The 26,278-nt window shown below is 37.6% G+C and overlaps 1 protein-coding gene across 3 annotated transcripts in view; it reads right to left on the minus strand.

The window, feature by feature from the left end:
• The window catches only part of PKN2 (protein kinase N2), an 84,232-nt gene that overhangs the window by 40,035 nt on the left and 17,919 nt on the right, over nucleotides 1-26,278 (minus strand). For all 3 annotated transcript variants that reach the window (XR_010918075.1, XM_067538506.1, XM_067538507.1), the window contains exons 2-3: nucleotides 10,310-10,610; nucleotides 358-509 (exon numbers count right to left, since the gene is read on the minus strand). Coding sequence is in view for 2 of the 3 variants with exons in the window: in XM_067538506.1 (XP_067394607.1) it covers nucleotides 358-509; nucleotides 10,310-10,610 (453 nt within the window). In the remaining variant the exon portion in view is untranslated. The remainder of the gene's footprint in view (nucleotides 1-357; nucleotides 510-10,309; nucleotides 10,611-26,278) is intronic.

Raw genomic sequence — 26,278 nt, forward strand, 5'->3', positions numbered from 1 at the left:
ATCACAAAGTATTGTACATCACACCATGCAGAGCACTACACAGCATGCCCTGCTTTTCAGAGTGAATCATGCATATTCAAAGATTAATAGGTGTAACAGATTTCGTAAACTGGATTTATTATGTAGGCTGAAACCCATGAAACTGATGAAAACTAAACTACTCTTAAGAAGCACCTTACTTGGGATGAAACCACATTTCTGGAGGTGAAGAGTATAACATTAATTGTCTCACCTAAGTTCTACGTTACTGTATAGTTTCTTGAAATAAAAAAAATAGCACACTGTTCAAGTGTTCAAACTACATGATTTTCATATTTTTGGTTATTTCAGTGTTCTTTAAGTATTCCAAAGCCTTACCTTTGAAGAGCCATTTGAATACATTTGTATCATATTCTCTGCTCCCTGCTTTACTTTCAGTTCTATATCCAATTGCTTTTTTAAAGCCATTAATCTGTTGTTAGTAGGAAAACGAGGGTCACTGTTTGGAGTATCTGGTGTTCTGGGACACTCTGTGAATTAAATATAAGAGGTAATTTTCATAACAAGCCAATAAAGCTTTTCTAATATAACTTATAAAGAGAAAGCTTTGAATTTAAATATTAAATATGTGCAGAGATATTTTGAGACAACACTGCAAATATGCTTTGGTGTGAAAAACTTGGTGAAAGCTCAGTGACTCCTGGGCATGGGCTAATAAACATGAATCACTGAATGGGTAGTAAAACATATAGGTACCCACCCTCGTCTATTTTTCCTCATGGAGATTTTGCCTCTTCTAAGATTATAACGTTAAAGTGCAAAGTGTCATTTACCATTAAGCCTTCCCAAACTCTCCCAACCCAATTTTAAAACAGAAAAAGAAAAATGGTTCCTGAATTACCATATTCAATAGCGACTGGTATAATCTATGAACAGACATACACGTCTAACATCTAACATTATTTCAATCATTAGAATCATCACAAATGCAGTTTACAGCAAGACAAAGGAACTGACAACACGAACTCTTCCTTACAGTATACATATACTGTACTGAGTGTTTGCTGATTCAGGGAAACTAATGGAATCACAGGTATCTGGATAATTAATTGAGCAGACAGATAACTGAAAAATTATGATTTGGGAAAGGAGAAGGATATATTCTTGCTTGGGAATGTTCCTTGTTTAGATCCCATATCTTTTAGTTCATTTAAACAGAATTTGCTGTAGCTTTTACCAACCAAGCTATACTGTCATCAACAAGTTCCATGACTTGCTGTCTACTTTCTCCTCCAGACAGTAAGTATGTTAATTAGTGGTCCAAATTCCATCTCCCAAGGCACAAACTATTAATCTCTCTCCATTCTGAGAATCAGTGTTCACTTAATTATTTCCTATTGCTTAACCAGTTTTTAATCCCCAGTAAGATTTTGTCCTTTAACCTGTGGCTAATAGGGCCCCAATCCAAAGCTTTCTGAAAAGCTAAGTAAATTACACAATTTACTACATCATCTATTATTTTGGGGTTTCTTTTTTTAAAGGAGCTAACAATTTAGAGAGGCATTATACTAGAGAAACCATCCTGGTTTGTCCCTAGAAGATTACACTAACCAACTGTTGTGATATTCTATTCTTATTTAAATTTTCAATTAATTTCCTTGGAACTAAAATGAGACTCACTAATGATCTTCCTGAGAGTTTGTCTTTTTATATTTATTTATATACAGAGAGAGAAAAGAGACACTACATTAGCAACTTCCCAATTCCAAATGCCAGTTACTTTTTAGCATCTGTTATTTCATACTATTTCTGTAGAACTTTCTGATAAGTAGCATATACTGTAATCTTAGAGATTTTTTACTTTCAAGTCTGCTGTTTAATTTCTCTTAAGATTTCAAATCTCTTTCAAGGCTGCACTCAGATTTCCCAGAAGTACTTTTGATGCAGCAATTTTCTCCATTGTCTTCTGCACCACACTTTCCTCATCCAGGTCCCTCCTAAAGTCTCACTTCATCCTTACTGCCCACAAGATCAGGTTAATAAAAAATAATGTAACATTTTAAAAATGTTCAAATTATTCCTTCTGGGTTTTCCAGCACATCCTATCTTCTCTGTCTTAACCCTGGCCTACACATAGAGTTGTATTAGTACAAAGTAAGTTATTTTAAACTGTCTTTATTAAACCAGTGCCAGAAGCTGGTTGGAAACTATTTCTTTTCAAATAAGCGTATTTCATCTTAGTTTAGGATGATAGGAACAGATTTAAGATAAACCTATCCCACATGCCTCCATCTCTTCCATGTACCCTCTCCCTTCTTTTTTCATTACATTTTTTGAGTGGGGAAATTGGTAGGTGAGGATTAGCTGAATGGAAACAAAATCCATCATAACTATCACAACACCTGCAAGCCATCACATCATCCACTCTATTGGTATAGAGTAATTACCAGTTACTCAATTAGCTCAAGTGGTAGAGGCCCCAAACCTTCTGGTGATCCATGTAGAGGTCATTATAGTTGCACATATTGACCAAGTTTGGTTTTACAGTTTGCTTTTTAAAAACACATATACTTAGAAATTTATAGAATCCTTCCCTTACACTAAAAGGGCATTACAGTTCCAGAGTAAAACTCTCAAAAGTTAGGAAATACCAGAATTAAGTTTACCTATGCAACTGTAATTCAGTCACCTTGTGTCTTTAATAACATGATTTCCTCCCCCCCCCCGATAGAACCAAAGTGACTCTTAAATGGATCATCCACAGGATTGGAACCTTTAGCTCCATAACACAAATCTTTATTTGAGCTTACTGAGTAGCTGGTAGCAGTCAGTAGCAGGCTGTTATCTTCAATGTGGACCCACTTTGCCAGTGAATTTCACAGCTGTTTACTAGACAGCAAAGAATGTTGAGACTCCAGAATCTTATGTTCATTGCCAGCTTTTGGAGGGGAGAGTTCTTTAATGGTTATAGACTTCTGCCCGTTTTCTCATTCACGTCCCTCCCTCACAACTCATCTTCCCCTATCCTACCTAGTTCCTATTGTTCTCCGCCTAACCTTTCCCCCACTCCTTTGCATTCAAGTCAGGTTGCCTGCTCCTTTTCCTCCTTACTGCCTGAGCGCTAGCAGATGGTCACGGAGAACCCCATCTGGTGCCACACTGGCCCACTAGAAGAGGAAAAGCAGGAAAATTTCTGCTTAGCCCCTGCAGGATAGGGCACATTCAGTTGCTCTGTGGAGATGGAGCATGCTCAGGACAGACAATCTTCAGAGAACATACTGCCAGCCTACAATAGACCTTTACTAAGCATATGTGGACTATAACTTTTCAGATAGTGATGACTTAACCAACTCAAATTTGGCTTTCATAGGGGAAGGCAAAAGGCACATCCCTAACACCAAGGCAAGTGCCCTTGTACATTCCGAGTCCCTGCTCCCAAGCATGGAGACATTAGATCTTCTCAGTAAAATGGCTGTCGGATTTAACAAGAGCAAAACAATGTATTTTGGCTTATCTTGTTCTAGAAAACAGCAGATCCCCCCGAAACTCTTTCCCTCGCCCACCTCCACCTTGAGACAGGCATCTGGTATAGAAAATTTCAGGTGAATGGTTAAGTTTTAAGCAACTGAAAACAGGATCATGTAGTAGAAAATGTTGGGCTACCATAACTGCCAACAATGCCTTTAATGTCTCTTCTCTCTCCATATTGTCTGTGTAGATTGTAAGCATTTTTGGGGCAGGAGCTGCTCTCTCTCATTTTATATTTGTACAATACCTAACACAATGTGGCTCCAGTGTCAGTTGGGCCAATCAGACACAACCATAACACAAAAAATGAGTAATAAATTCATCCCGGTAATTTAAATCAATGAGATTTAAGCACATGCTTAAAATTAAACATGATGTTAAGTACTTTGCTAAACTGGTACTTCAGGAAAGAAGGTTTTTCAGGGGGAGGAGGTCTGTGTGAATAAAAGGTTCTCTAACTATTTAGCCACATTTGCTTGCACCATAATGAAAATGCAGAATTTAATTTGTATACTGCACCCTTTAATTTTTATACTCATAAAACATGAAATCATTTTACAGCTGATGTGGAGAGCTTTGCTGTACTGTGGATTAACAGCCTTTCACCTATTGATGCCTGTGTGAAGTTACAGTTTACAGAGTGAAGTGATTTGGTTTTAAATATAGATCTTAGTGGACGTCTATCTGGTTCATATAACTAGCATGATATTTAAGATGAGAAAACAAATTTTTTTGGTTAAAACTACTGTGTACTGGCAGAGTTGAGTGGTAACGTACACAGGTTGCTTGCATTACACAATTTATTTTAAACTGTTTCAGTCTTTTGCTTTTGTGAGAGAGCACTAATGCACAAAATTCAGAAAACAAGTTAAAGTATTTTAACTCACTGACGAACCATTCCTCACATTTTTAAACAAGACTGGGTTAGATATGAATTGTGGTAATTTTCAGTTTGATATATTTTTGTTCATAATATACGACAGCAATCTTTATTTTTTGGACTTTTTTTTTTTGAAGTCTGTTCAGCTTTAGCAAACATGGCTTTTGCCTCTAAATCCTCACTTTGATTAATGCTGCCACCCAAACTACAGTCATTAGTGAATAATTGAGCTCATCTTCTGAAACTGTTGTGCATTTCTGTGGGGATTCTTCCTCAGATGCTAAGTGCATTATCTTTTCAACAAGCTCAGCATGAGATCTGGGAACCCAGGACTTGCTTTCTGAATTTGGTATCCCAGCTGGTACTACAGCATGTCGCTAAGCTATTCAATTAGCAGCAAGCACCTTTTGGTAACTAGTTAATTTTAATCTTATTTTAAATTATTTAATTGTATTTAGCTCCTTCAGTGACATGATCAACAGAAGCTCCTGAGATGCATATTGCTGTGTTTTTACTACCAATAGTTCATCGGGTGCTTTCATCATAGAACCAGGAGATCACATCAGTACTCTTTCCTTGAGCACACGATAAGTTCAATGGCAACAGAATGGATAAGAGAGATTGTTCCACAGGGTTATCAGCCGTTTCAAATTCACAATGCTTACTAATAAAAAGCTACAACAATTTTGTTTTGGTGGCTTTTGAATACTCTGCAGAAGCTATATTCATGCAAAATTCCAACACTAACCTAATGGAGATTTGATAAGTATGACATAAAACTGGGAAATTTAAGTCAGCAAATATCAGTTGTCTCAGATTCCATCAATATTGTTCTTCACAGAAATGATACACAAAAAAAATGTGATTTGCAAAAAATCCTTTAGCTTTTCTAACTTTTATCAGTTTAATTTTCTTCACATTTTTATCATTTTCTTTCACTGAAAATGTATTTTTTCTTCAGGCAGCATTAGCCTTTCTAATGGTTTTCTCCACATTGTTCCCTGTCTTCATCATGGCTCTCTCTGATCTTTCCCATTCCCTGGGCCTTTTGGTTAAATCTACCTCCTGCCCCTTAGTTCTATGCTGTGTAACAGTAAGCATGTAATAGAAGAATAAATTTATGGGAGATGAGATTAAATAAGACCCAGAAAAAAAATGGGATGAGGTAAGGAAGGAGGAACTCAGGTGCCTCATATTTTCTCCCACAAAAACATGTTCTGCAGCAACAGTAAAGTAGTACCTCGTTTGGGGTAAATAGGAGTTCTGCAAGTACTATAAGTATATGAATAAACTGTTCAAATGCTACAAGTCAGCATGCCCATATTTTAGATTAGAATTAACCCTTCTGATTTTCAGTAGTAATGGCCACCAACCATCCATAATCTTGTTTGACAATGAAGCATAACCTACTCATATTTCATATACTGTTACAATCTAAATTCTTTTTTGAGAGTTAAAACACAACATTGACTTAACTTTCCTAAAATTCTGTCTCTCACTTTGAATAATGTAACATTCTGAAAGTTAATGGGAGTTCTAGGTACAAAGCCTTAAATCTAAAACAAGGCTAAATTCATCAGCAACTCCATAACAAAGGGGAAAAAAAAACTATTTTATGTTATGGCAAAACTGTTGCCTTTGAATTATCAGAGAAAATATGTTGAACTTAATGGTACATGCTCAAAAAGCTGTAATACTGAAATCTGTGCTTAATGACTGAAGTTTAATGCCAATTCCTCATTTAATACTCCTCTTGAAGTGGCTACTGAAAATAATTACCTATGGCACTGAGACATGGAGAGCTGCAGCCAAAACAACTTTTAAATTCATACACATTTCTATAAATTAGATGTATTAGCAATTTAATTTGTAACAGTTGTGTGTGTAAAAATATAAACTATGTGAATCTGATGTTCATAAAAAGTAGCATTAGCTACAGTTAGATACTTTGCCATTATAAGAGTCCATACTAACATTTGCATAGCATCTTCCTTCTGTACATCCTGAAGTGCTTTACAAAGGTTATCTTTACATCCATTTTATAGATAAGGAGAGAGAAATGACTTTCCAAAATTACAATAGCAAATCAGTGGCAGAGAGAGAAAGAACCCAGGGTCTCCAGACTTCCAGTCCCAGCCCTGTCTTCCGTACATCAGTTTATCAATGTACCCTAATCCTAACCTGCAAAACCTAGTTATTTCATAAGTATAACTATGAAATTTGTCTAGAACCCTGAACTCAGCAAGTTAGGGAGTGTTTGACTTTACTGCTTTGCACAAACATGACTGAAGATCCACAAAGAGGCCATGGACTGGAGCAAACCCTATTTTACAGCCATTAGCCTTCTTCTCTCACAAGGCCAGTCTGAAACCATCTCCAAATCTTAGGGTATCTTTTCCCTGTATTCTGAAAGGCAAGGGACAACTGTCCCCCAAATGCATGAACACATGGGAGGAAAAAGTTGTAAACTGTAGTCTGATCTATAATATAACTAAGCAACTACTGGGAGTTCTCTATTAACCCTGTGCTCGGTGGAATGTCCCCATAACCTTTAGCAAATGATTACTGCAGACATCACAGTGGCTCCCAAGCTTCTGTGCTAAGAGTAAGTTTCCATACATGTACTAAGAATAGCAGAGTTTCCCCACTAATGTACTGCTATCTGATGGAAACAGAGGCATTCCCAGTGCCGTTGAAGATTATTAATTTTGGGGTTGGTAGTGAGTGCCATTAAAGATGCCAGATGAGAAAGTGGACAATCAGCATTCCCTGAAAACTCCAAAGAGAACATCTTTGATCCAGTATAGAGAGTGTCAGACCTCTGAATACAAAAGGATGGTGATCTTCACACTCTAGCTACCACCCCTTAGATATTGAAGTTCATACTGGGAAGCCTTTCAAACAAAGATTACCAGTTTGATTTTGTGGTGGACAGATGCTCATTAACACAAATTTATGATGGATGCCAGGAGTTTAACATTGACAGCATACTACCTAGTCCATGTGCATCCATTATCAAAAGAGGTTGTATCAGTACATCAGATTCTCAGTCTTGAGAAAGACAGGAAATTTACTGATAAATCATAGGAAAAACCTCATGCTAACAAGTGTATTAATGGGGATGGAGTTCAGAGAGAAGATAAATTTAAATTACAGGGACAGATAGTGTACAAGAAACATTTATTTCAGAACTAAATTTTTCCTCAGTGATCAACTTAAAACACTAACAAAAGATCCCTAAGGTTCCTACTCTTCAGAAAGATTGTGGAATATGTTCTGTTAAATAATTTAAGGCTTCCATAGAAATAACTGATATGAACTAGAGCTAAGAACAAGAAGATGAATTCAGTTTATATATAAGAAACCTTTTTTCCCCAGGAGACTTATAATACACACACATACCCCTAGATACAAAAATGTACTGTATTTGTGTGCTTGTCAAAATATCAAATTGATAATATACTTTGATAGGACAATCTTGAAATAATCATAGGAGCAAGACTGTAAAAGCTCTGTATGGATTTAAGAACAGCAATCAGACAGAAAAGAAAATTCAGAAATAGCATTGTGTGAATAGTGAGATTAGCACCAAGTAAAAAGCAGGTGGAAGCAGACAGACAACTATTAGTGACAAGAACCTTCAGAGCAGCAACCTGAAGATACAGTCTCCCCTCTGATCATGTTGAAAAAAAGAGGGTTATATTCTTTGCCTTTCACTTTAAGGCTCCCGTAGAGAAGACAAAGCAGGCCAAAAGAGTTTGGGAGCTGCCAGTTGATAGCAAGAGGGATGGGAAGCCTCTGCTGCATAACTCTGGCTCTCTCAGGACCAGATCAAAGGAAGAGTGGGACTCCTCTCCCTTATTCTTCTCACCCAGCACATGAGTTACACTGTTTTGTTTGATGGTCAATTGTACTTCCTGAATCATGTACTAGTAAACATCACTGGTGAATTTCTCTTGTGGCAGAGCTATATGCACATTCTTTCCCAGGCCCTGTGGGAGAAGTTTACTAGTCACTGAAAGCTACTTGTTCCTAGAGAAGCTGAAGCTAAAACCATAAACCTAGCAGACAGGTGAGTTCAAAGAGAGAGACAAAGGGGAATGGAGTGAGGAGGGATTGTCCCCAGTTTGTTTAGTGGTGTTCTTGGACATGAAAAATATCTCCCCTCATCCTCTTTGAACAGTTGCAGAGAAGCAGAAAAATTTGAAGACTTTTTTAATTCAAAACATTATTTAAAAAGGGAGCTTATCAAAACCTTGATTTTAAAATTTTTAAATCAATAGTGGACTTTTCATATACCAATTGCTGAATAAAACCTGCAGCGACTGGTTTATGTACAGCACCCAGCAAAATATGCTCCATCTTGGGTGCTACTGTAATACATATAATGAATCTTCCTAGAGACAAACAGCACTGGAAAAAATGAACCCTTTTAAAAGTGTTTCATTTGAGAGAGAAAAGTGGGATGTGACGTATCTCCACTCACCCACTTCTGAAGTCATACTATTTAAAAAAGTCTCCAAATTTATGTCTGTACAGCGTTTTGAACGAGAGTCCACCTATAATTTAGGTATCTCTTATTTCTTCACCTCATCCTCAGCCACTCTAATCCTCTGCAATGCTCTGTTACTCAATTATTGCAAGTCTTAGCTCACTAGATAAATTACATGCAAGTTTTTAAATATGTGTGACATCTAGAAGATATACATAAAATGTTTCCATTTCACCCTGGAGCATACTTACAAGCACCTTCAAGCTACCCCTCTACTGCACAGGTTCCAAAGTAATTTTCACCCAACCTTCTTTGGTCTCAGTGTATCTTGCAAGAAGACCAGTAATAAAATTCACGAACTATGTGAAAGCCTAACAAGCACAGCACTTTGGCAGCATGTCATTCTCAGATATCATGAGTTACTAAAATCACCTGCCAGTATATTTCAAGACTCTCACTGCATCCTTTACTTTAAAACAAGATTGATGTGTTCTTTTTATTCTGTTGCCCAAACTTTTCAAGAGTTGACATTCACTTAACAGACACCATCCATGGCATGTGTATATTTATACACAGACTTATGCTAGCAATATTATAATGTCAAATAACCATACTGTCCTTATCTCAGTCATTTCACAATACTGAAAAAGGCATTTGTTTGTTTCACAACATTCCATTTTGAAATGCCAAGTTTGATATTTTTCAAAATTAATACGAACTCCTTACACTTCCACAGAAAACACAAGTTAGAGTATAATTTAGTTCAAAACTACAGCCCACTAGTATCATCGGTTAATGGCAGCCTCCATATATGGAAAATCCCTAAGATTTATTCAAATGATTATGCCATAGAACCATTTTTTCTGTACATTAGCCAATGAATAGTGTGACTGAAACATACATTTGTCCAAAAAAAAGGCTAGTATTTTAGTTTCAGACTATTAAGGTGAGGAGTTCTTAAACTTTTTCATAGTGTAGAACACAAACACCACTCATGTACCACTTGCCCACCCATTTGCAATCACATAACATCCCTTGTGGAAACTACAGAATTTGCCTACATGGAAAAGTAATATTAGGAAATTATTTTTATAATTTTGGCAGTCTTCTTAAGCATTTTAGTAATTGCAAGTAATGTACAAGCACCACATGACTAGCCAGTGGTCTCCTGACCACCAGCAAGTGCTCTGTGGACCACCAGTGATCTGCAAGACTCCAGTTTAGACTTAAAGAATCAAACTAGTCCAATTGTCATCTGAGGCAAATATAAGGGTATGTTGGTAATTCTTTAAAAGCTACTGATAACCCGGTTACAATAGCAATTCTTTATAATTGGAGGATTTTGTTTAAAATAAATCAATGTAAACAAGGGTACAAAATGTCTAAGCTACAAGAAAAAAATGGATATTTTTTAGAATCATGTATTGTACCTGTAACATCTTCTGGATCTGTTACAACAATGTGCGCATTTAATTCCTGTAATTTATGATGTAATTCTTCCAATTTCTTGTTTGATTTTTTTAAAATGTTGTCCACATAAGCCAAGTTTTTTTTATCTGTTGTGACCTTTCTCAGGTTCTCTGCTCCTTCCTTGATTTTAAGTTCCTTCCTTATTTCACGTTTGATTTGGTCCTTTATTTCATCCAACTTCTGTTGTACCATTGTGTCTGAGAAGTCCAATTTTTGGCCAACGCTTACATTTTCGGAGACTAGAAGACTTCGGGCATCCCCCTACAGAGAAAAACAAAAGCATAACCAGAGATTAGTTGCTTCATGATATACTCTCTGCAACTAAAAACACGAGGCTTACATCCAGAATATGTTAGACACTCACCTTGATAAGTCATTTACTAAACATTTATGTGTTGTCATGCTGCCCCAACAAAACAACAAGCCCATAAAATTTTATACTTTGACTTAAGTTATACTTTCCAAGTAACAGATTTGTTTCAAGTTTAGTGACACCTTTACTATGCCTATTTTTTAAGGCAGCAAAAGACTTAAATTCCTCGGGATTTGTCATGCACACATGCCCTGCCTCAGAGCTATGAACCACATTTGTACCTTTTCAGGATTTAATTGTTTTAGTAGACTAAGTGGATCTAAGCAGTAACATTTAATTCTTACAGTTATTAACAAAGAAGAATTCCTATACATTTACTTAGAAGTTCAGTAGTTACCCTCTTTCAAAGTATTTTTGAAAAATAGAGCAACGCTTGCACAGGTTTAGAGAAATACTGCAGTATTTATAGACATTAGGTATTTTTGAACCTATGTTACTATAATTTAAGTTTCTCTTTCTGCTTTGCTTCTTTTAAATTTTCATTTAGAGGGATTTCAAAAATGAAATAAAAGCTGCACTTCTTTTCTTGGTGCAGGTAGATGGGCAGAGGAGACGAAAGTATGAGGAATACCTAATCAAAATAGGTTCCTGAAAAATGTAGAAGTGGAGAGTAAAGATGGATTCCGAAGGAGCAGGGATGGAGTATAAGTCACAGGCGCGACACCAATAAAGTATTTCAAAGAAAGTCTTACTTTACAGTAACTGAGAGTCTTTATCCGTGTAGATCCCCTCCTTATGATAACTAGTTATTAGTTCCCAGATTAACAGGAGGAGGGCCTATGGAGTCTTAACTACAGCTGGCTAAATAAGGATTGCAGAATTGGTCTACTAATTTGGAATCTGATCTAGTCTCTAAATACAGGGCATAAAACATTTAATAAAGGTATTTTACTGAGCTCTAAGTAGCTACCCTGCAGATGTTTGATATGGGAATATTTCTTTGGTATGCGGAAGAAGTTGTCAGGGCAGTTGTTGAAAGGGCCCCGATGCTTGAAGGAAGGTGTATATCTGCTAGTTAGTAACAGCTTGATCCACTTGGATAATCTCTGAGGAAAAAAGGTATTAGGGAAAATTGTGAAAGGTTAAGCAACAAATGTAGTGATTTCCTGAATGGCATTATCCTGTTTAAATAGTAAAGAAGGACTCTAGAGACATTTCAAGTATGATGCTTAGTTTCAACCAGGTAGATTAGGAAAGAAAATGGAGAGATTGATGGCTTGGTTTAAGTGAAAATCAGATACCATCTTGCTGAGCAATTTAGGGTGGAATCTCAGTACTGCCTTTATCCCTGTGTAATACAGTATGAGGGTGATTAGCCATCAGTACCCAAATCTCACAAATTCTCCTGGTTGAGATGATGGCCATCAGGAAGATGATTTTGAGTGTGAGCTGGTAAAGAAATAAGAAATTGGATAAGAGTTAAAGGTGGTAGGGATGTTCCATAAGAGCTATTTTAAGGTCCCAGGACAGGAAAGGCTACTGAATGGAATGATAGCTGTGAATTTTTTTTTTTTTTTTTTTAAAAACAGTGGGATGAAAGAAAATAGTTTGAATGTGAAGGTGATAAGCTAAAATGGCAGGTAACTGGACTCTGATGGAGCTGATGGTGAGGCCCTGTAGCCTGAGCTGGAGGACCCAATCCAGGATCTTGGGAACAGAAGCTTGTAGTGGGTCCAGACCTTGTTGTGAAGCCCAGATACAAGATCTCTTCTACTTTGATCAGTAGACTGATCTTATAAAAGGGTTTCCCTGCTCTGTGTCAGGGATTGTTCTACAAATCCAAGACATCCTTTCTGTGGGCTCATCCAGCCAACTTCCAAACAGATAAGTAAAGGGATGTGGACATGGATGTCCTTGATTTTGGGACAGTAAATCTTGCAGACTGGAGAAAGAGAGTCTTATGAGCTTATGCATCAGGGTGACTTGAATTAAAACAGAAAAGACCTTGAGGGGGATGAGAAGCATCGTAGAGGGACTTTGGTGTGGTAAATGCTCTAAAGCAGAAGAGATTTTTTTGTTCTTGCTGGTGGCAAAAATAGATCTATCACAGGGAGCTCCATCTGTTGAATAAAGGCTTGAGAATGGAATCTATTAGTCACCACTCATGGTTGGCTGAATACTTTCTGCAGAAGTAGTCTGCCAGATAGTAGTTTGTTTGTAGTATGTGAAGAGTCATGGAAGTTATCCTGTGAAAATGGCAATATTTGCGTGCACATGTATGTACTCACACAGTTATTGCTATGGTACAGTGGAGAAGTGTTCTGTCAGGACCTTCTGTAGCGTTCCTTTCAGGAATGGTAGAAAGGCTCTGGAAGTTAGCTGAATCACTCAGAGTTCAAGCACACCGATATGGAGCAAGGACTCTCTCCAGAACCATACTGCCCTGAATTTGTAGGTGGTTTTGAGGTTCCCTCCCAACCAGCCAGGGAGGCATCTGTATTCAGTTGCACCATGGGAAGAGGTGGTGCAGAATGGTACTCCTTTGCAACTATCTGGGGGTTTGTCTACCAGTTCAAGGAAACTTGTATGGTTCCAACTCTTATAAAGTGAGCTTGGTGGTTGGTAAACAGACTTCAGCCAGCCAGAGGTATCTCATAAGAGCATGATGCTATGTGATCTAATGATTTGAGAGTTTCTTGCTGTTGTTTCAAGATTATGCCTGAAGCTGGAGATGAGGGATATGATTGTCTGAAATCTGTCTAGAGGCATTTTGCATTTGTCAACCTAGATTCTAATCTAGAAGATTCCATATAAATTCTATGAACTTTGTTGGAGTGAATTATTTATCATTCACACTCAGACCTGTGGAGTGAATAAATTGAGTACTGTGGGAATTTCGTTCCGAGTAGTCAGTCATACCAGTACAGCTCAATGTCTATACCTTGCCATCTCAGCCAGATAGGCACTACTTCCAGACCATTTTGTGAATGCTCCTGGGGCAGTAGACAGGCCAAAAGGTATTGGTAGTGGCCACTGTAAAACCAGAAATTTTCTGGGGTCTGGATGAATCACTATGAGACAATAAGTGTCCTGAAGTTGAGAGGTGGAAACCAACTGAGCTTCTAGAGAGATGATGAAGGCTGGCATCACCATTCTGAGTTTGAATCAGCATATGAATTTGTGTAGTTACTTCAGGTACCTGATAGATTGCAGTTCTTTTTTTCTTTAGGGGATAAGAAGTAGTGGAAATAGAAACCCTTTCCTACCCTCTGAACACCTAGGTAGTTCTTCTGTGGCTCCTAGGTTGTAGTAAGGAGCCCACTTCCATCTTCCTAGACACAGCTGAAGGAGGATTTCTGAAGAGGGACCGGGGAGTGGGTGAGGGACAAGGACTAGAACTATATGGCATGGTTTTCTGTAATAACCTCCTATACCTATTGAATTGAAGTAATCCCAGCCCATACGTAACAGAAATGCAAAGGCAGCAATTAAAAATGGAGCAGCCAGAAAGCTCCTCACCTTCAAACCTGCCATTTGGATGACAATGCAGTGTAGGTAGTGTGGCGAGGTGGGCCTATTCGGCCCCATGGGTCTGCGCTCCCTTCGGCTATGCCAGTGGTGTGGCTGGGTGGGAGCAGGGGGTGGGAGTGGTGGCAGCGGCCAGTCTGGTCTGGTCCTACCCTCTACCCTGGGGCCCCGACCCAGGGACCCTGTGAGGAGTAGCCTCAAACAGTTTAGTCCATGGGCTACTACCTTCCCTGGGACGCTTGTCCGCGGCCCCCTTGCTTGTGGTCCTCCTTCAGGCTTTTGGGGGCCGGCATCCCCCGGCCTTGCTTGGACAGGCTTCTCCTTAACTCCCGTGGCTGGGTGCTGTTGCAACACCCACACTAGCTCCAAGCCTTGTAGCAGCACAGCTCTGCTCTGCTCAGCTCCTCCACTCAACTCCCTCTCAGCTGCCCCTGCCTGCCTGAAACTGAGGCTTTTACCTGCTGTGGCAAGCTCCTTAATTGGCTTCAGGTGACCCAATTAACCCTCGCTGTGTTACCCAGGGAACAGGGATTTGGTAAGCCTGGGGCTGATATGTATGCCTTCCAGCACCCTCCTATAGCCGTCAGGGCTGGCCCTGTCACAGTAGTAGAGCAAGAAGAAAGCTCATGTGGGAGAAGCAAGACTTCCTATAGAAGTATAGTCAGCAGGCCTCTGCTGCTGACAGGAGGAAGTGCTCTGTCTGAACCTGCCCTGGGGTTTCCTCCTGGTTGAAGGTGTACAGATACCCAGAGATCTCAGTGTATCAGTCTCTTAAGAGTCCCATTGGGTATGTAACAACTCATCTGCAGAACAACTAAACAGGCTGAAGGAGAGATCTTCGATATCTGTTTGGACCTCTTTAGGAATCCCTGAGGTTGCCCTTTTTTGGCAAGGGCTATAATGATTGAATGGGCTGCTGTATCAGGGTTATCTGGAACTGCTTGGTGGAAAGTTCTGGCTAGCTTTTGAACTCCCTCCAAAATGATGGATCTTAGGACATCCCTCACTTCCTGCTTATTCATAGTTGGAGACACTGATGGGCAGGACTTTCTGCTAAGAGGTCAAAGTCTCTTGGGATCTTTTGTCCTTGAGTGGTTTTAGATAGTCCTGTCTTCTCAGATTTCTCCTATGCTGCAGATACTGCTAGATCTAGGAGTCAGATGTAAATAGATGTCCTTAAAGCGGTGTGGTGGTGGAAGGGGGAGATGGTGTTTTCTCTGCTTGTTTTAGTGCAGAAGGTAGAAGCTGGAGTCTGCCAAAGGTGTTTTGTGGGCTCTAAAAATCCTTCATTTATTGACATTGCCAATCTTCCAGGGAGATTAGACTGGTGAATGTAAAGAGAGAGTATATGCTTTCTCCCTATACCACAGATAATTGCGTGTCCCGTGTCTGCTGTCCTTCTCAGTAAATCCTGAAAGGACTTGACGTTATCAGAAAATAGTACTGTAGCAGATGTCACCAGAGAAACATAGATCTTTCAGAGCAGTCAGCTAAAAAGGTTTGAAGGAATTCTCTTCTGGATCTCAAAAAAAGGTCTTCTGCTTCTACATCCTGGGCCTCCGCCTCATGTTGTTCTCTCTCTCATTCCCTAGGAAGGTTTACTTCACTGAATGATCTAGTCAGGAACCTAACTGGTGAAGGCAACTGAGGTCATCTGTAAGAAGAATGAGTGTGCAACTCCTAGGTCTAGACAGGGCCTCCCAGAATGCCCAATAAGGCCAAAGTGCTAAGTTAGAGGGATAACTTGAGTACTTGACCCATGCTGCAGAGGAAGGTGAAAAAAACCCCAGGATCTCTGCCAGTCTGACCCGGGGGAAAATTCCTTCCTGACCCCAAATATGGTGATCAGTTAGACCCTGCACATGTGTGCAAGACCCACTAGGCAGATACCTGGGAAAGAATTCTCTGTAGTCACTCAGACCTCTCCCTATCTAGAGTCCCATCTCCAGCATTGGGGATTTTTGAAATCTAGCAATGGAACACTCATCCTTAAGATTTAACATACAGTCCTCTGCCTTGTAAAAAACACACACCATCAAAATACAGCATTTTCTTTGGGTTGTTCTCCTACCACCACCACATACATTAATTTGCACTTGGCTTTCTAGCCAAACCCAGTCCATTTACTATAGTCATAAGCATCCTAGAAATGCCAGTAAAACAAATAATTTAATCTCTCCTGCATTTCACAGCATAAAGTCCTATCCTGAAATGTACAAAGTTCACTGGAGGGGAAAAGTAGTAGTAAGAGTCAAGTCATATACATAGTGTAACAATAGCACCCAAACTATGCTGAGATCTATTTGCAAGGAATGTACATTTTCTTACAAAATGTAGCCATTTTTTAAAACCTCAAAACAAAGTAGTTACAAAATAGAATTAATTCTACACATTAAATCTAGGAACATCTAGACCAAAGTAAACCTCAGAAATTTCCATTTGAATCAGTTAAAGTGTCCATGTTCACTAGTAACTGATTCTGTATTAGCAAGTTTCTAGTAACTAACTCGTTCTCTGGGTATTGCTGACTAGAGAGAGTGGAAAGAACCATGCACTTATACACAGTCTGTACATTTTAGATAGTAATATTACAATACTAACTACAAAGAGGAAGCTTGCTATATAAAATTACTATGTTTTGTTTTCAATTGGATAGTAAGAGGCATTATCACATAGCAAACATTTCAGAAAGCACAATGCAGGGGACATTTGACAAACCCATTAAACCTATTGCAGTGTACACATTTCAACTTAAGTGCTCATTTGACAGTTCTTTGATAAATCCTCCAAAGTTCCATGGGATTCTCAAAATAGCTAAAGGGTATCTTAGTGTTAAAAGTAGAGCAAGGGCTACTTTAAAATTATACATCTTGGTCTCTTCAGCATGTAAATTAGAGCAACTCAGACAATCAGTACAATAGGTGTGAATAGGGCTAAAAGAGCCTACATTAATGTAATCTGGTGTAATTTACATTACAATTATGCATCACCTCTAAATTTGGCCCAGTTTGACATAATATCCCAAAGCTAAACAATCTACAGTGCTCATCTGATTACTAATAAGTACAACAATAAAATCCAAGATGTTCTATATTCTCAAACAGCATAAATGAAATCACTAATGAAACAGTATCCAAGTACAAGATATGTAACAAATGAAAAAGAATGCAAAAGAATCACTACTACTTGAAAAGATTCCTGTTTGCCTTTGATCCAGGGTTGGCATAGTTCTACTTGAATTAAATGGAAAAGACTACCTTGTTAGTGGACTTTTATTCAAATTCAACCACTGTACAACACATTAAATAAGGTGATAAGACATCCGGTTATAGCTTGCTTATCATGGGAGTTTAGATGAGTTAACAAATAATGGTTCACAATTCACAACTGCATCATCTGGCAATTGTGATGTATCAGTTCAAGTACACCATGTCAAGCCTGTACAGTCAAATGGGTTAGCAGAAAAATCATTACAGGTAGCAAAGAATTTGATTTGATTTGAGCTGCTGGAATACAACAATGCAAAGTGCTTTGCACAAGGGGCAAGATGTCATGTTTTGCAAAATGCTGCTTTTATTACAGAGAACTGAGGGGTTGTTTGCCTACACACTATATAGTCTCAGTGTCTGTCATGAGGAGGCACAGGGTGCACATGCATGCAGAATGGGCACTGCTAGCAGAAAAATCTCCAATCAATGGCTCAAGAGGCGCACGCACACCTGAAGTGGAGCACCCATAAGGATACTACTTGAAGAAGAAATACATTTTCAATTTGTAGTCAGATTGAAATGTTATTGACACAGTAAGCCCTTCAGGGCCACAAATGAGATACCACTATTTTAAGAACTAACATATAGGAAAAAACAGATCTAGCTATCTTACTGCTGTGGATTAATCGGCTCAACCTCACTTGGGTTGCTGATTTGAAGTTGACTGACTATTTAAACACAAAAATTCAAGATTTATTATTTGGCGTGTGCAATCCAGTCAAGCCAAGCCACAGCGTTCTCATCAACAATGTTCAAGTCATGAAGACCTCCAGGAAGTTGAGTCATTTTGCAGCCCTCAACAATGTGTGTCATGGTTTGTGGCTGCCCACATCAGCGTAGTGGGCTATCTTTAAAGCACCACCAAAATTCCACTGCAGCACAGATTTCATATTGTATATGAAACCGGTTCAGAAGGCTTCTTTGCCTTCATGGTAAATGAAACCCGGGTTGATACTGAATGGGGTTTGAGACAAGATAATTATTTGTCATTTTCTCTGCAGACCATGAAGCTCACCACGTCCTCTACTGTAAATCCCTCACCTGATAAACTTATACACAATGGGCACTGTGAGGGCAGATGACTATGTGGTGAACTAAACAAATCTTTAATTAACGGTAGATGTGGCATGTCATGCAGTTTTGTCATGAGCTTTGCTATGCTTTTCTCCCTGCAAACACTGGGTGGAGCAATATTGCAGAGAACTGGTAACCACAATAAAGGAGTAGATAGAAGTATGTCTGAAATAATACGCATGGTGGAATTTAGTTGTATGTCAATCATCTTTGTGTGAGATGAGAAAGCCCATCCTGGAGTGCAGTATTCTGCCGCTCAATAACAAACTGCCAAGGCTGAAGTGAGTAACATTTGGACATTGGCACCCCATGTCATTCCAGGCAGTTTTCTGAGCAGGTTGTGGTGTGTTTTGACCTTAGTTGCTGTCTTTGTAAGATGGTCATATGCGAGAGTTCTATCCAACGACACCTATATAGACTGGGTGTGAATCATGCTTTATTCACTGACTATTGAGAACTATATTCAGCTCTCTGCCTGTTTGTGCATGATGTACATGGAAGAGACTCAACACTGTTTTACTCCTACTTGGTATCAGGTGCCACTGACATCAACAGCCAGCCAGAGCAGATTGAATTCAAGAGGACAGGCCCTCAATCTCCATATAACAGGCAAAAGCTTTTCAGGTATGCTTACTGAAAACAGTAGCACTTTTAGTATCTATTCCAGCAATGTGGTATTTTGTAGCCATTATGTAATCTATAGCACTGCCTGATGTGGGAAAGTACTGATGCCAACCTATGAAACTCAAATTCCTAACCCCTTTGTCAGTTAGTTCTGAACCAAATAATCCATGAATCAGCCTCTGGGATAAACTGAATTTACTATCCAACCTGCAGTTTAAAATGTATGGCCGGGGGGGGAAGAAACCAAACTGGTGCATGATGGAAACTTGATGCCATTTCTTCTGCTGGGGAGAGATTAGCATGGAGTTGAAGGCATCAAGATATCAACATTGCAACTGAGTAAAGGGAAGCAATGTCAATTTAAAATGAGATTCTCCAATTTCCACCTGCTAGCAGGGAAGAATAAACCTACAGTCCTGGACTAGTACTTCCAACGTACACAATGGTGTAATAACCTTTTTGATAGCATGGTGTATCTGCATTGTTTTATCCAATTCATACACCATAAGGAACAAGGAGCTAGAAGAGATTTCTAATCTAGCTGTAAGAGCTGGAGACAAGAAGAGTTTTCAGTTCTGATATGCTTTGAAGCATTCAATTTGCAAAACAATGATAACTTACTCTATTCACAAGGTGTTGCTTAGAGGAAGTGTTATCTTTTCTTCCCTAGGTTCTGGTTAGGGAATTTATTTAATTTTAAAAAACACAAAATCCCAACACCTAAGTGAAGTATAATTTGGAACATGAACAGAGAACAGTTTGGATACGAATCTAGACTTTTCAAATAACCATATTAAGGAGGCGAGAATCAGGAGATTCCAACTAACAGAAAAAGAGGTACACTCCATTTTTCCATCCCAGAATGCAGAGTTTAGTTTGTGAAACCATGCAGTGATCATAAGTGATGAGGCAGTGTGATTCAATATGTAGCACTCTAGGACAGCGACTCAGGGAACCTGGGTCCTATTCCTGGCTCTGTCATTGATTCACTGTGACCTTGAGGAAGTCACTTAACCCGGCACCTATCACAGTTTTCTTTTCATCCCTAGATCTCTACTTTACAAAAGAAAGGTATGCATTATCATTCCCATTGTTAAAAAAGGGAAATTGAAACAGAAGTTATCATTCTATCTTAATGAAAATAAAACAGAGTTGCTTGTAAATATATCATACCTGCTTAAGACCTACCTTCAACATAGTATTTTTGCAGCATTTAGTGCATGATATTGGTATGGAACACTGTGCTCTTAAGTTCATATCTTATAAAGTGAAAAGATCAAGTTCTCATAAAATGTGTGGAAATGAGCCCCAGTGCAGATAATCCCTTAGTACTTTAAAACATACTGTAAGATTACATACAATTTGGAGCATATGCATTTTTAAATCCATGTAACTGAGTGGGAGAACATCTGCTAACTCCTCTTATCTTTTGTTTAGGACATATCCTTCTGTTACAAAAGAGAAATCACTATTATTCATGATTAAAGACGTAGCAAACCAGAAGACGGAGCAAGATTTCAGCGCTATTTCAGGAGCTGTACTTAAAAATAAATAAATAAATAAATAAAAATCACCTAACTATCAAATGGTATCAAAACAAAAGGCATAGCCACATTGGCTTAGGTCCTATAAAAAAGGGGTGGAAGGAAATTAATACTTTCCAAAAGGAGAAGTGTATAAGAGGGAAAAAAGTATTTGGAAATTTCTCAGAAATTAAAAACAAAAAAACCCCAAATCCCACTAAGTATTTGATTGTGTACTCCCTGAAAGGTATTGAACATTTGGATTCAGATACCTGTTTTGGAAACCGTATTTAAATATACGTAGTGCAGATTTAAGTGTTCACTGATTTTCCATTCCTCCTCCCCATGTCTGTTCATTTTTCAGGCTATTCTTATTTTATTAAAGAATCAAAACATCACAATCTGTTATATAATCTGCCATCATAATTATTTAATTTCGTTGACTATTCACAAAACATTGTAAGTAACTTTTTTTAAAAAGTTGCTTTTATTCATACTAATAAAATAACCTGCAACTCCTATGGAGGCAGATAGGTAATTAAATTTCAAATTTAATTGTGCTAGGAAGCATTTAATTTGGTTTGGAAAAGAGGCCTGACTTACAAAAGAGGCCTAAGCAACTAGTACTTTAACTATTCTCAATATTGCATTCCATTGGAATTGTCAAAGCAACTGATTAATATTTACTTTTAGTGGCCATCATTAAGTAGCAATCTTTCAGTATAATAGCATTTTGATTTCAAATATAAGATTATAATTTTTACTTGATATATAATTAGAAGGATGTGCTATTGGAATTCAGAAAGACTAAAGGTGTTATAGTTTCCTGTAGCATTGTGAAAAGTTGGATTGCATAGAAAGGTGTATTAATTAGGTCTTGAAAACTTCATTCAGAAAATTGAATTAAAAACACCTAAATTTAAAGAATTTCTTTGTACAAAAGAGTTGTTTATAGTGAGCTACTTGTCAAGCTCCTTGAAGCTGATGTACAGTGGTGTTTGATTTTAAGAACAAAGCTAATCAACTGCAAACTTCTCATCTACTGAACTCAGTCACAAAGCCAGATGTGATTGCTTGTCTGGATTATTTGAACTACCTGGACTATTTCCTCCCTCCCAGAAGCAAATGCTACTGTGGTTAAAATCTCAACACCCACCCAATGTCAACAACAAAAAACTGAAGGTTTAATCAGATTGGATCACTAGTTTACTGAGCTACCATAACAGCAATTCAGGATTTAAATTTAATCTGAGTCACAGCTCTTGTCTTTGTAACACCAAAATGGTTAAATTACAAATAACCATAATGCACTGCATTATATGCGGATAATCAGTATCAATTAGGATGTTGATTAAATGGGGTTCAATTCTCATTCTTTCAAATTATTTCCTGGCTGCATCTCTAATTACAGGACAAGTTTAACATATAGAAGAAAGTCTCAAAACATAAAAGAAACTGTCACATTATATAAATGTTATATTGGAGTAAGAGCAAAAGAACAAGTGCCTTAAGAGTGATGAAGTTATGCTTATAATGTGGACACATTTCTAATTCAATGATATTCCACTGTAGGGGAATATATAATTACATTAACATCTAACATTCTATCTCCAACTTCCATCCCAGCATTAACTGCATACATTTGGGCATATTCATCCCCAAGTTACTCCAGTTTTGGCTAGCATTAAACTAGGGCAGGAGTCTCAAGGTAGATGGTCTGAAAGCAGGAAAAAGTGACACCAGCAAAAAAATGGCCCCCTCTCCTGGGGATAGGGATCAGCAGGCAGACAGAACAGCCCAAACAGTAAGTATCTGTATTTGGAGAGGGGACATGGGCAGGAAATATGCTTAGATACTATGGTAACTGGCATGTTACAGACATCTGATTCAGCACATCCCCTTAGCAGTGGTGATCCCAGAGAACTCCATCCACAAACTTAAAACGGCTACTGCTGATAAAAAACACCCAAGGTAGGCCAACAGTGGAAACAAACCCAGATGTGAATCTTCCAAGGGCACAAGAGATCAGGGCAGCCCTGGGAAACAACATATCTCCTTGTTCCAGTGAATTAATAAGGAACATGATTAAAATGTAGAATTAAAGCATACAAATATCTTTCCTCCATTCTATTATCAGACCTTGCTATCTTATGTTTAATGTAGCTTTTAGTTTTTCTGTGTATATGAAGTTCCAACATAATTTATGGATCTATAATAAACCAGTTTTTACTCATTTGTTTTATTACTTTGAGTTAAGAAAACTGCATTTTAAGTCATTAAACATTATGATTTCCACGTGATAGCATGATTTTTATTAACTGTCAAAATATAAATTAGTTCTTTCAACACATAGCCAAAAAGTTCTTATAAACTGCCATAACAACAAAATTGTTTACTATTTTTTCCTAAGTTCTTGTTGCATCATTATTGGGAATACTTTCAACTTCACTAAAACTGTGCTTGAATAGCTGGGGGAAAAAAAAGTGAATACCTCCAGAACATGTGCAATATAAACACTGGAATAAAAAAAGACTTTCAGCATCTTATCATAACATTAATAAATTCTCAAATATTCTCCTGTTTAGGAGATGGGGAAATAGACAAGTTAAGGGACATGTCAACAAGGTGCTCCTGTGGTGAGAGGATGAGGCAAATTCAGAGATGGAAGAAGCAGTCTGTCCTTTCAGAAGTACTCAACTATAGTGTGGAAGCCCCAATGGATAAAGGATTGCCCTTTGTATCAGACACATGTATGGTGTGCACACATACATATGCAATATCCTGCACTACCACCAATTAATGCATTCCATGTACAAAAAGAATTGTGACCTCTTCAAATAACATCAAATTTAAACTGAGTTATTTTTTTGAGAATTAACCATGCAAGACACCTTTTATAAAAGAGTTATGAAAAAGTATGCTGAGTGCAACATGAGATGGTAATGGTAAAGGGGCAGAACTATGGTTGATTGAGTGACCTTAACTGTATTTCTGTATTTTAGAGGCTTATAAGATGTTTCTGACTGAAACCTTAACTTTGGTTAAATTTTAACATCAGGCTGAAAATCATTCAAGAGTTTTTCCACTTTAAGTTTTCAGCCTTAACTCCAGGTTGAAGCCTTCTGCATAGGAATATACATTATTTTCTACAATATAATGTAGTTTAATCACATTTGTTAATGCTTACAATAATTTCACCTACTAGCCCAGTATATCTCCAGACATTTTCATATATGCTCTTCTCTATAAATAATGTATTCTAATACTTTTGTCACCATGCAAATATTATCCATTAAAACAGGGTGTTTATTTCCTTTGGAAACAGATATACAGCACAGGAGAACCTCAGAGTTATGAACACCAGAGTTACGAACTGACCGGTCAACCACACACCTCATTTGGAACTGGAAGTACGCAATCAGGCAGCAGCAGGGATCAGAAGAAAAAAAAAGCGCAAATACAGTACAGTACTGTGTTAAAAGTAAACTATGAAAAAAAATAAAGTTTAAAAAAATTTGCAAGGTAAGGAAACGGTGTCTGTACTTGTTTCATTTAAATTAAGATGGCTAAAAACAGCATTTTTCTTCTACATAGTAAATTTCAAAGCTGTATTAAGTCAATGTTCAGTTGTAAACTTTTGAAAGAACAACCTTAACGTTTTGTTCAGAGTTACAAACATTTATTCCTGAGGTGTTCGTAATTCTGAGCATCTTCTGTATTAGATTACTGTTGAGAAGTGTATCAAGCCATTTGAGAGGAAGATAGATAGGGCCAAATTCATCCCATGTGTAACTATGCTGAAACCAATAGTTACACTAGGGATAAATTTGGTCCAGGCAGCTATTTTACTGTGTGCGCTGTAAAATAAGCTAATTTGCATTCTTATATAACCTACTTTAAAATTCTTAATAAACTTCAAATATCACTTACTGTTTACTAGTAGTACTTTCTTAAAATATCATGTAACTAATTTACTCTAACAACCTGTCAAAGAATTTTTATTTGAGCATTACTGATTTAGAAGTTAGCAACGCATTTCTATTTGTATGTAGTGGACAATAGCCAAGTGATTATTTTCCCACAGGGACAGATAATATACCTCGTCAATTACTATCTAAAATTTTTAAATAGAATACATTCACTAAGGTGTTAATGAAGCAGTATTGATAGAGACTATTTAATAGAGTTATTATTTAATTGCAAACCATTTTATGAGCCAGTACAGAATGCTTTTACTTCACTTGTAGTATATGTAAATGCTTTTGCTGTTTACTTTTTTATATAAAATACTTTCATAACTTATTTAGCATACTGTATCTACTCTACATGATACAAGAAGATATCACATACGTATCTAAGGTTGTAGGAGAAAACTTAATGATATTGCATTATGAGTAATGCCATGTGACAGTATAGGAAAGATTTTCAAAGGTAAAAAGGGCAGCAAATGGGAGCGGAGCACCTAACGATCCTTTTGTAAAATTTCCCCCTCAGATTATAATGCACGTGGTATAAGTATGAGTCAATGTTACATGCCATTAAACAGGGAGAGATGCAAGTTCTAAAAAACCATTAAAATTGACTGATGAGCTCACCCATCACAAACGAGAGTTTTCTTGATAATTTACATTTTTGTCCGAGTTATTTTGAAATTAGGCTCATGCTCATTAGATAAGGACTGTCCATTTTACCCATGCACATATTGTTACAGAGGAGTTAATAGTGCATCTATAAATGGGGAATATACCATTAGAAGTTAGCAGCCCCAAAATCTATGTCTGATCATTATTTAATATTACACACTAGCTAAACTACCCAAGGGTGATGCTATGATTTGATAAAATTAATTATTTGGAAGTCTGTACAACTGGAGAGTTTTTCTATACCATATTTTCATCTCATTTAAAAAGTCACAAACCATTGAAAGTAGGTAAATGAAAGCTTCAACTAAAAGACGTGATTTCTTAATAACCTACCCAAATGTCACGCCAATGGTAAACTACCAAAACTAAATACACCAACACACCAGTAGCTTAATGGAATTCTGACTTATTCCCAATATGTGAAGCTATATTTTTGTTAAGAATTATAGGTATGTTCAAAGTCTACTTTGTTTATGGCAAATTCTAGTTTGAAGAGTGATGCACTACTATATTTTAACAAAGTTATTTTTAGTCAAGTACAAAACTAGCAGAAGAACTGAGAGTCTACATTCCACTCCAATTATGCCATCGTGTTTAGTAGCCAGCTATTTTGAGCCAGTATAAATGGGACAATACATATCAGTGATAAAACTAATACTTCTGTTTTATGAAACAATGGACCAAGTGACTACATAGTTGATCTCAGTTAAAGAACTACATTTTTGCTTTCTAGGACAGTGTTTTATCACGGCTTGAAAAATTTGCCAGACATCTATTTATTTATTTGGCATATGCAATTCGGTTAAGCCAAGCCACAGTATTCTTATCTACAATGTTCAAGGCATGAAGACCTCCAGAAAGTTGAGTCATTTTGTAGATATTAAACCGGTGTGCTTCATTCAGCACAATGTGAGTTCCTTGTAGACAATGATATCAACTAGAACTTCCTTCGCCA

The sequence above is a fragment of the Emydura macquarii genome, unplaced genomic scaffold (assembly GCF_026122565.2).
Source record: "Emydura macquarii macquarii isolate MOO-44397 ecotype Brisbane River unplaced genomic scaffold, CSIRO-AGI_Emac_v2 contig_480, whole genome shotgun sequence".
NCBI lineage: Eukaryota > Metazoa > Chordata > Testudines > Chelidae > Emydura > Emydura macquarii.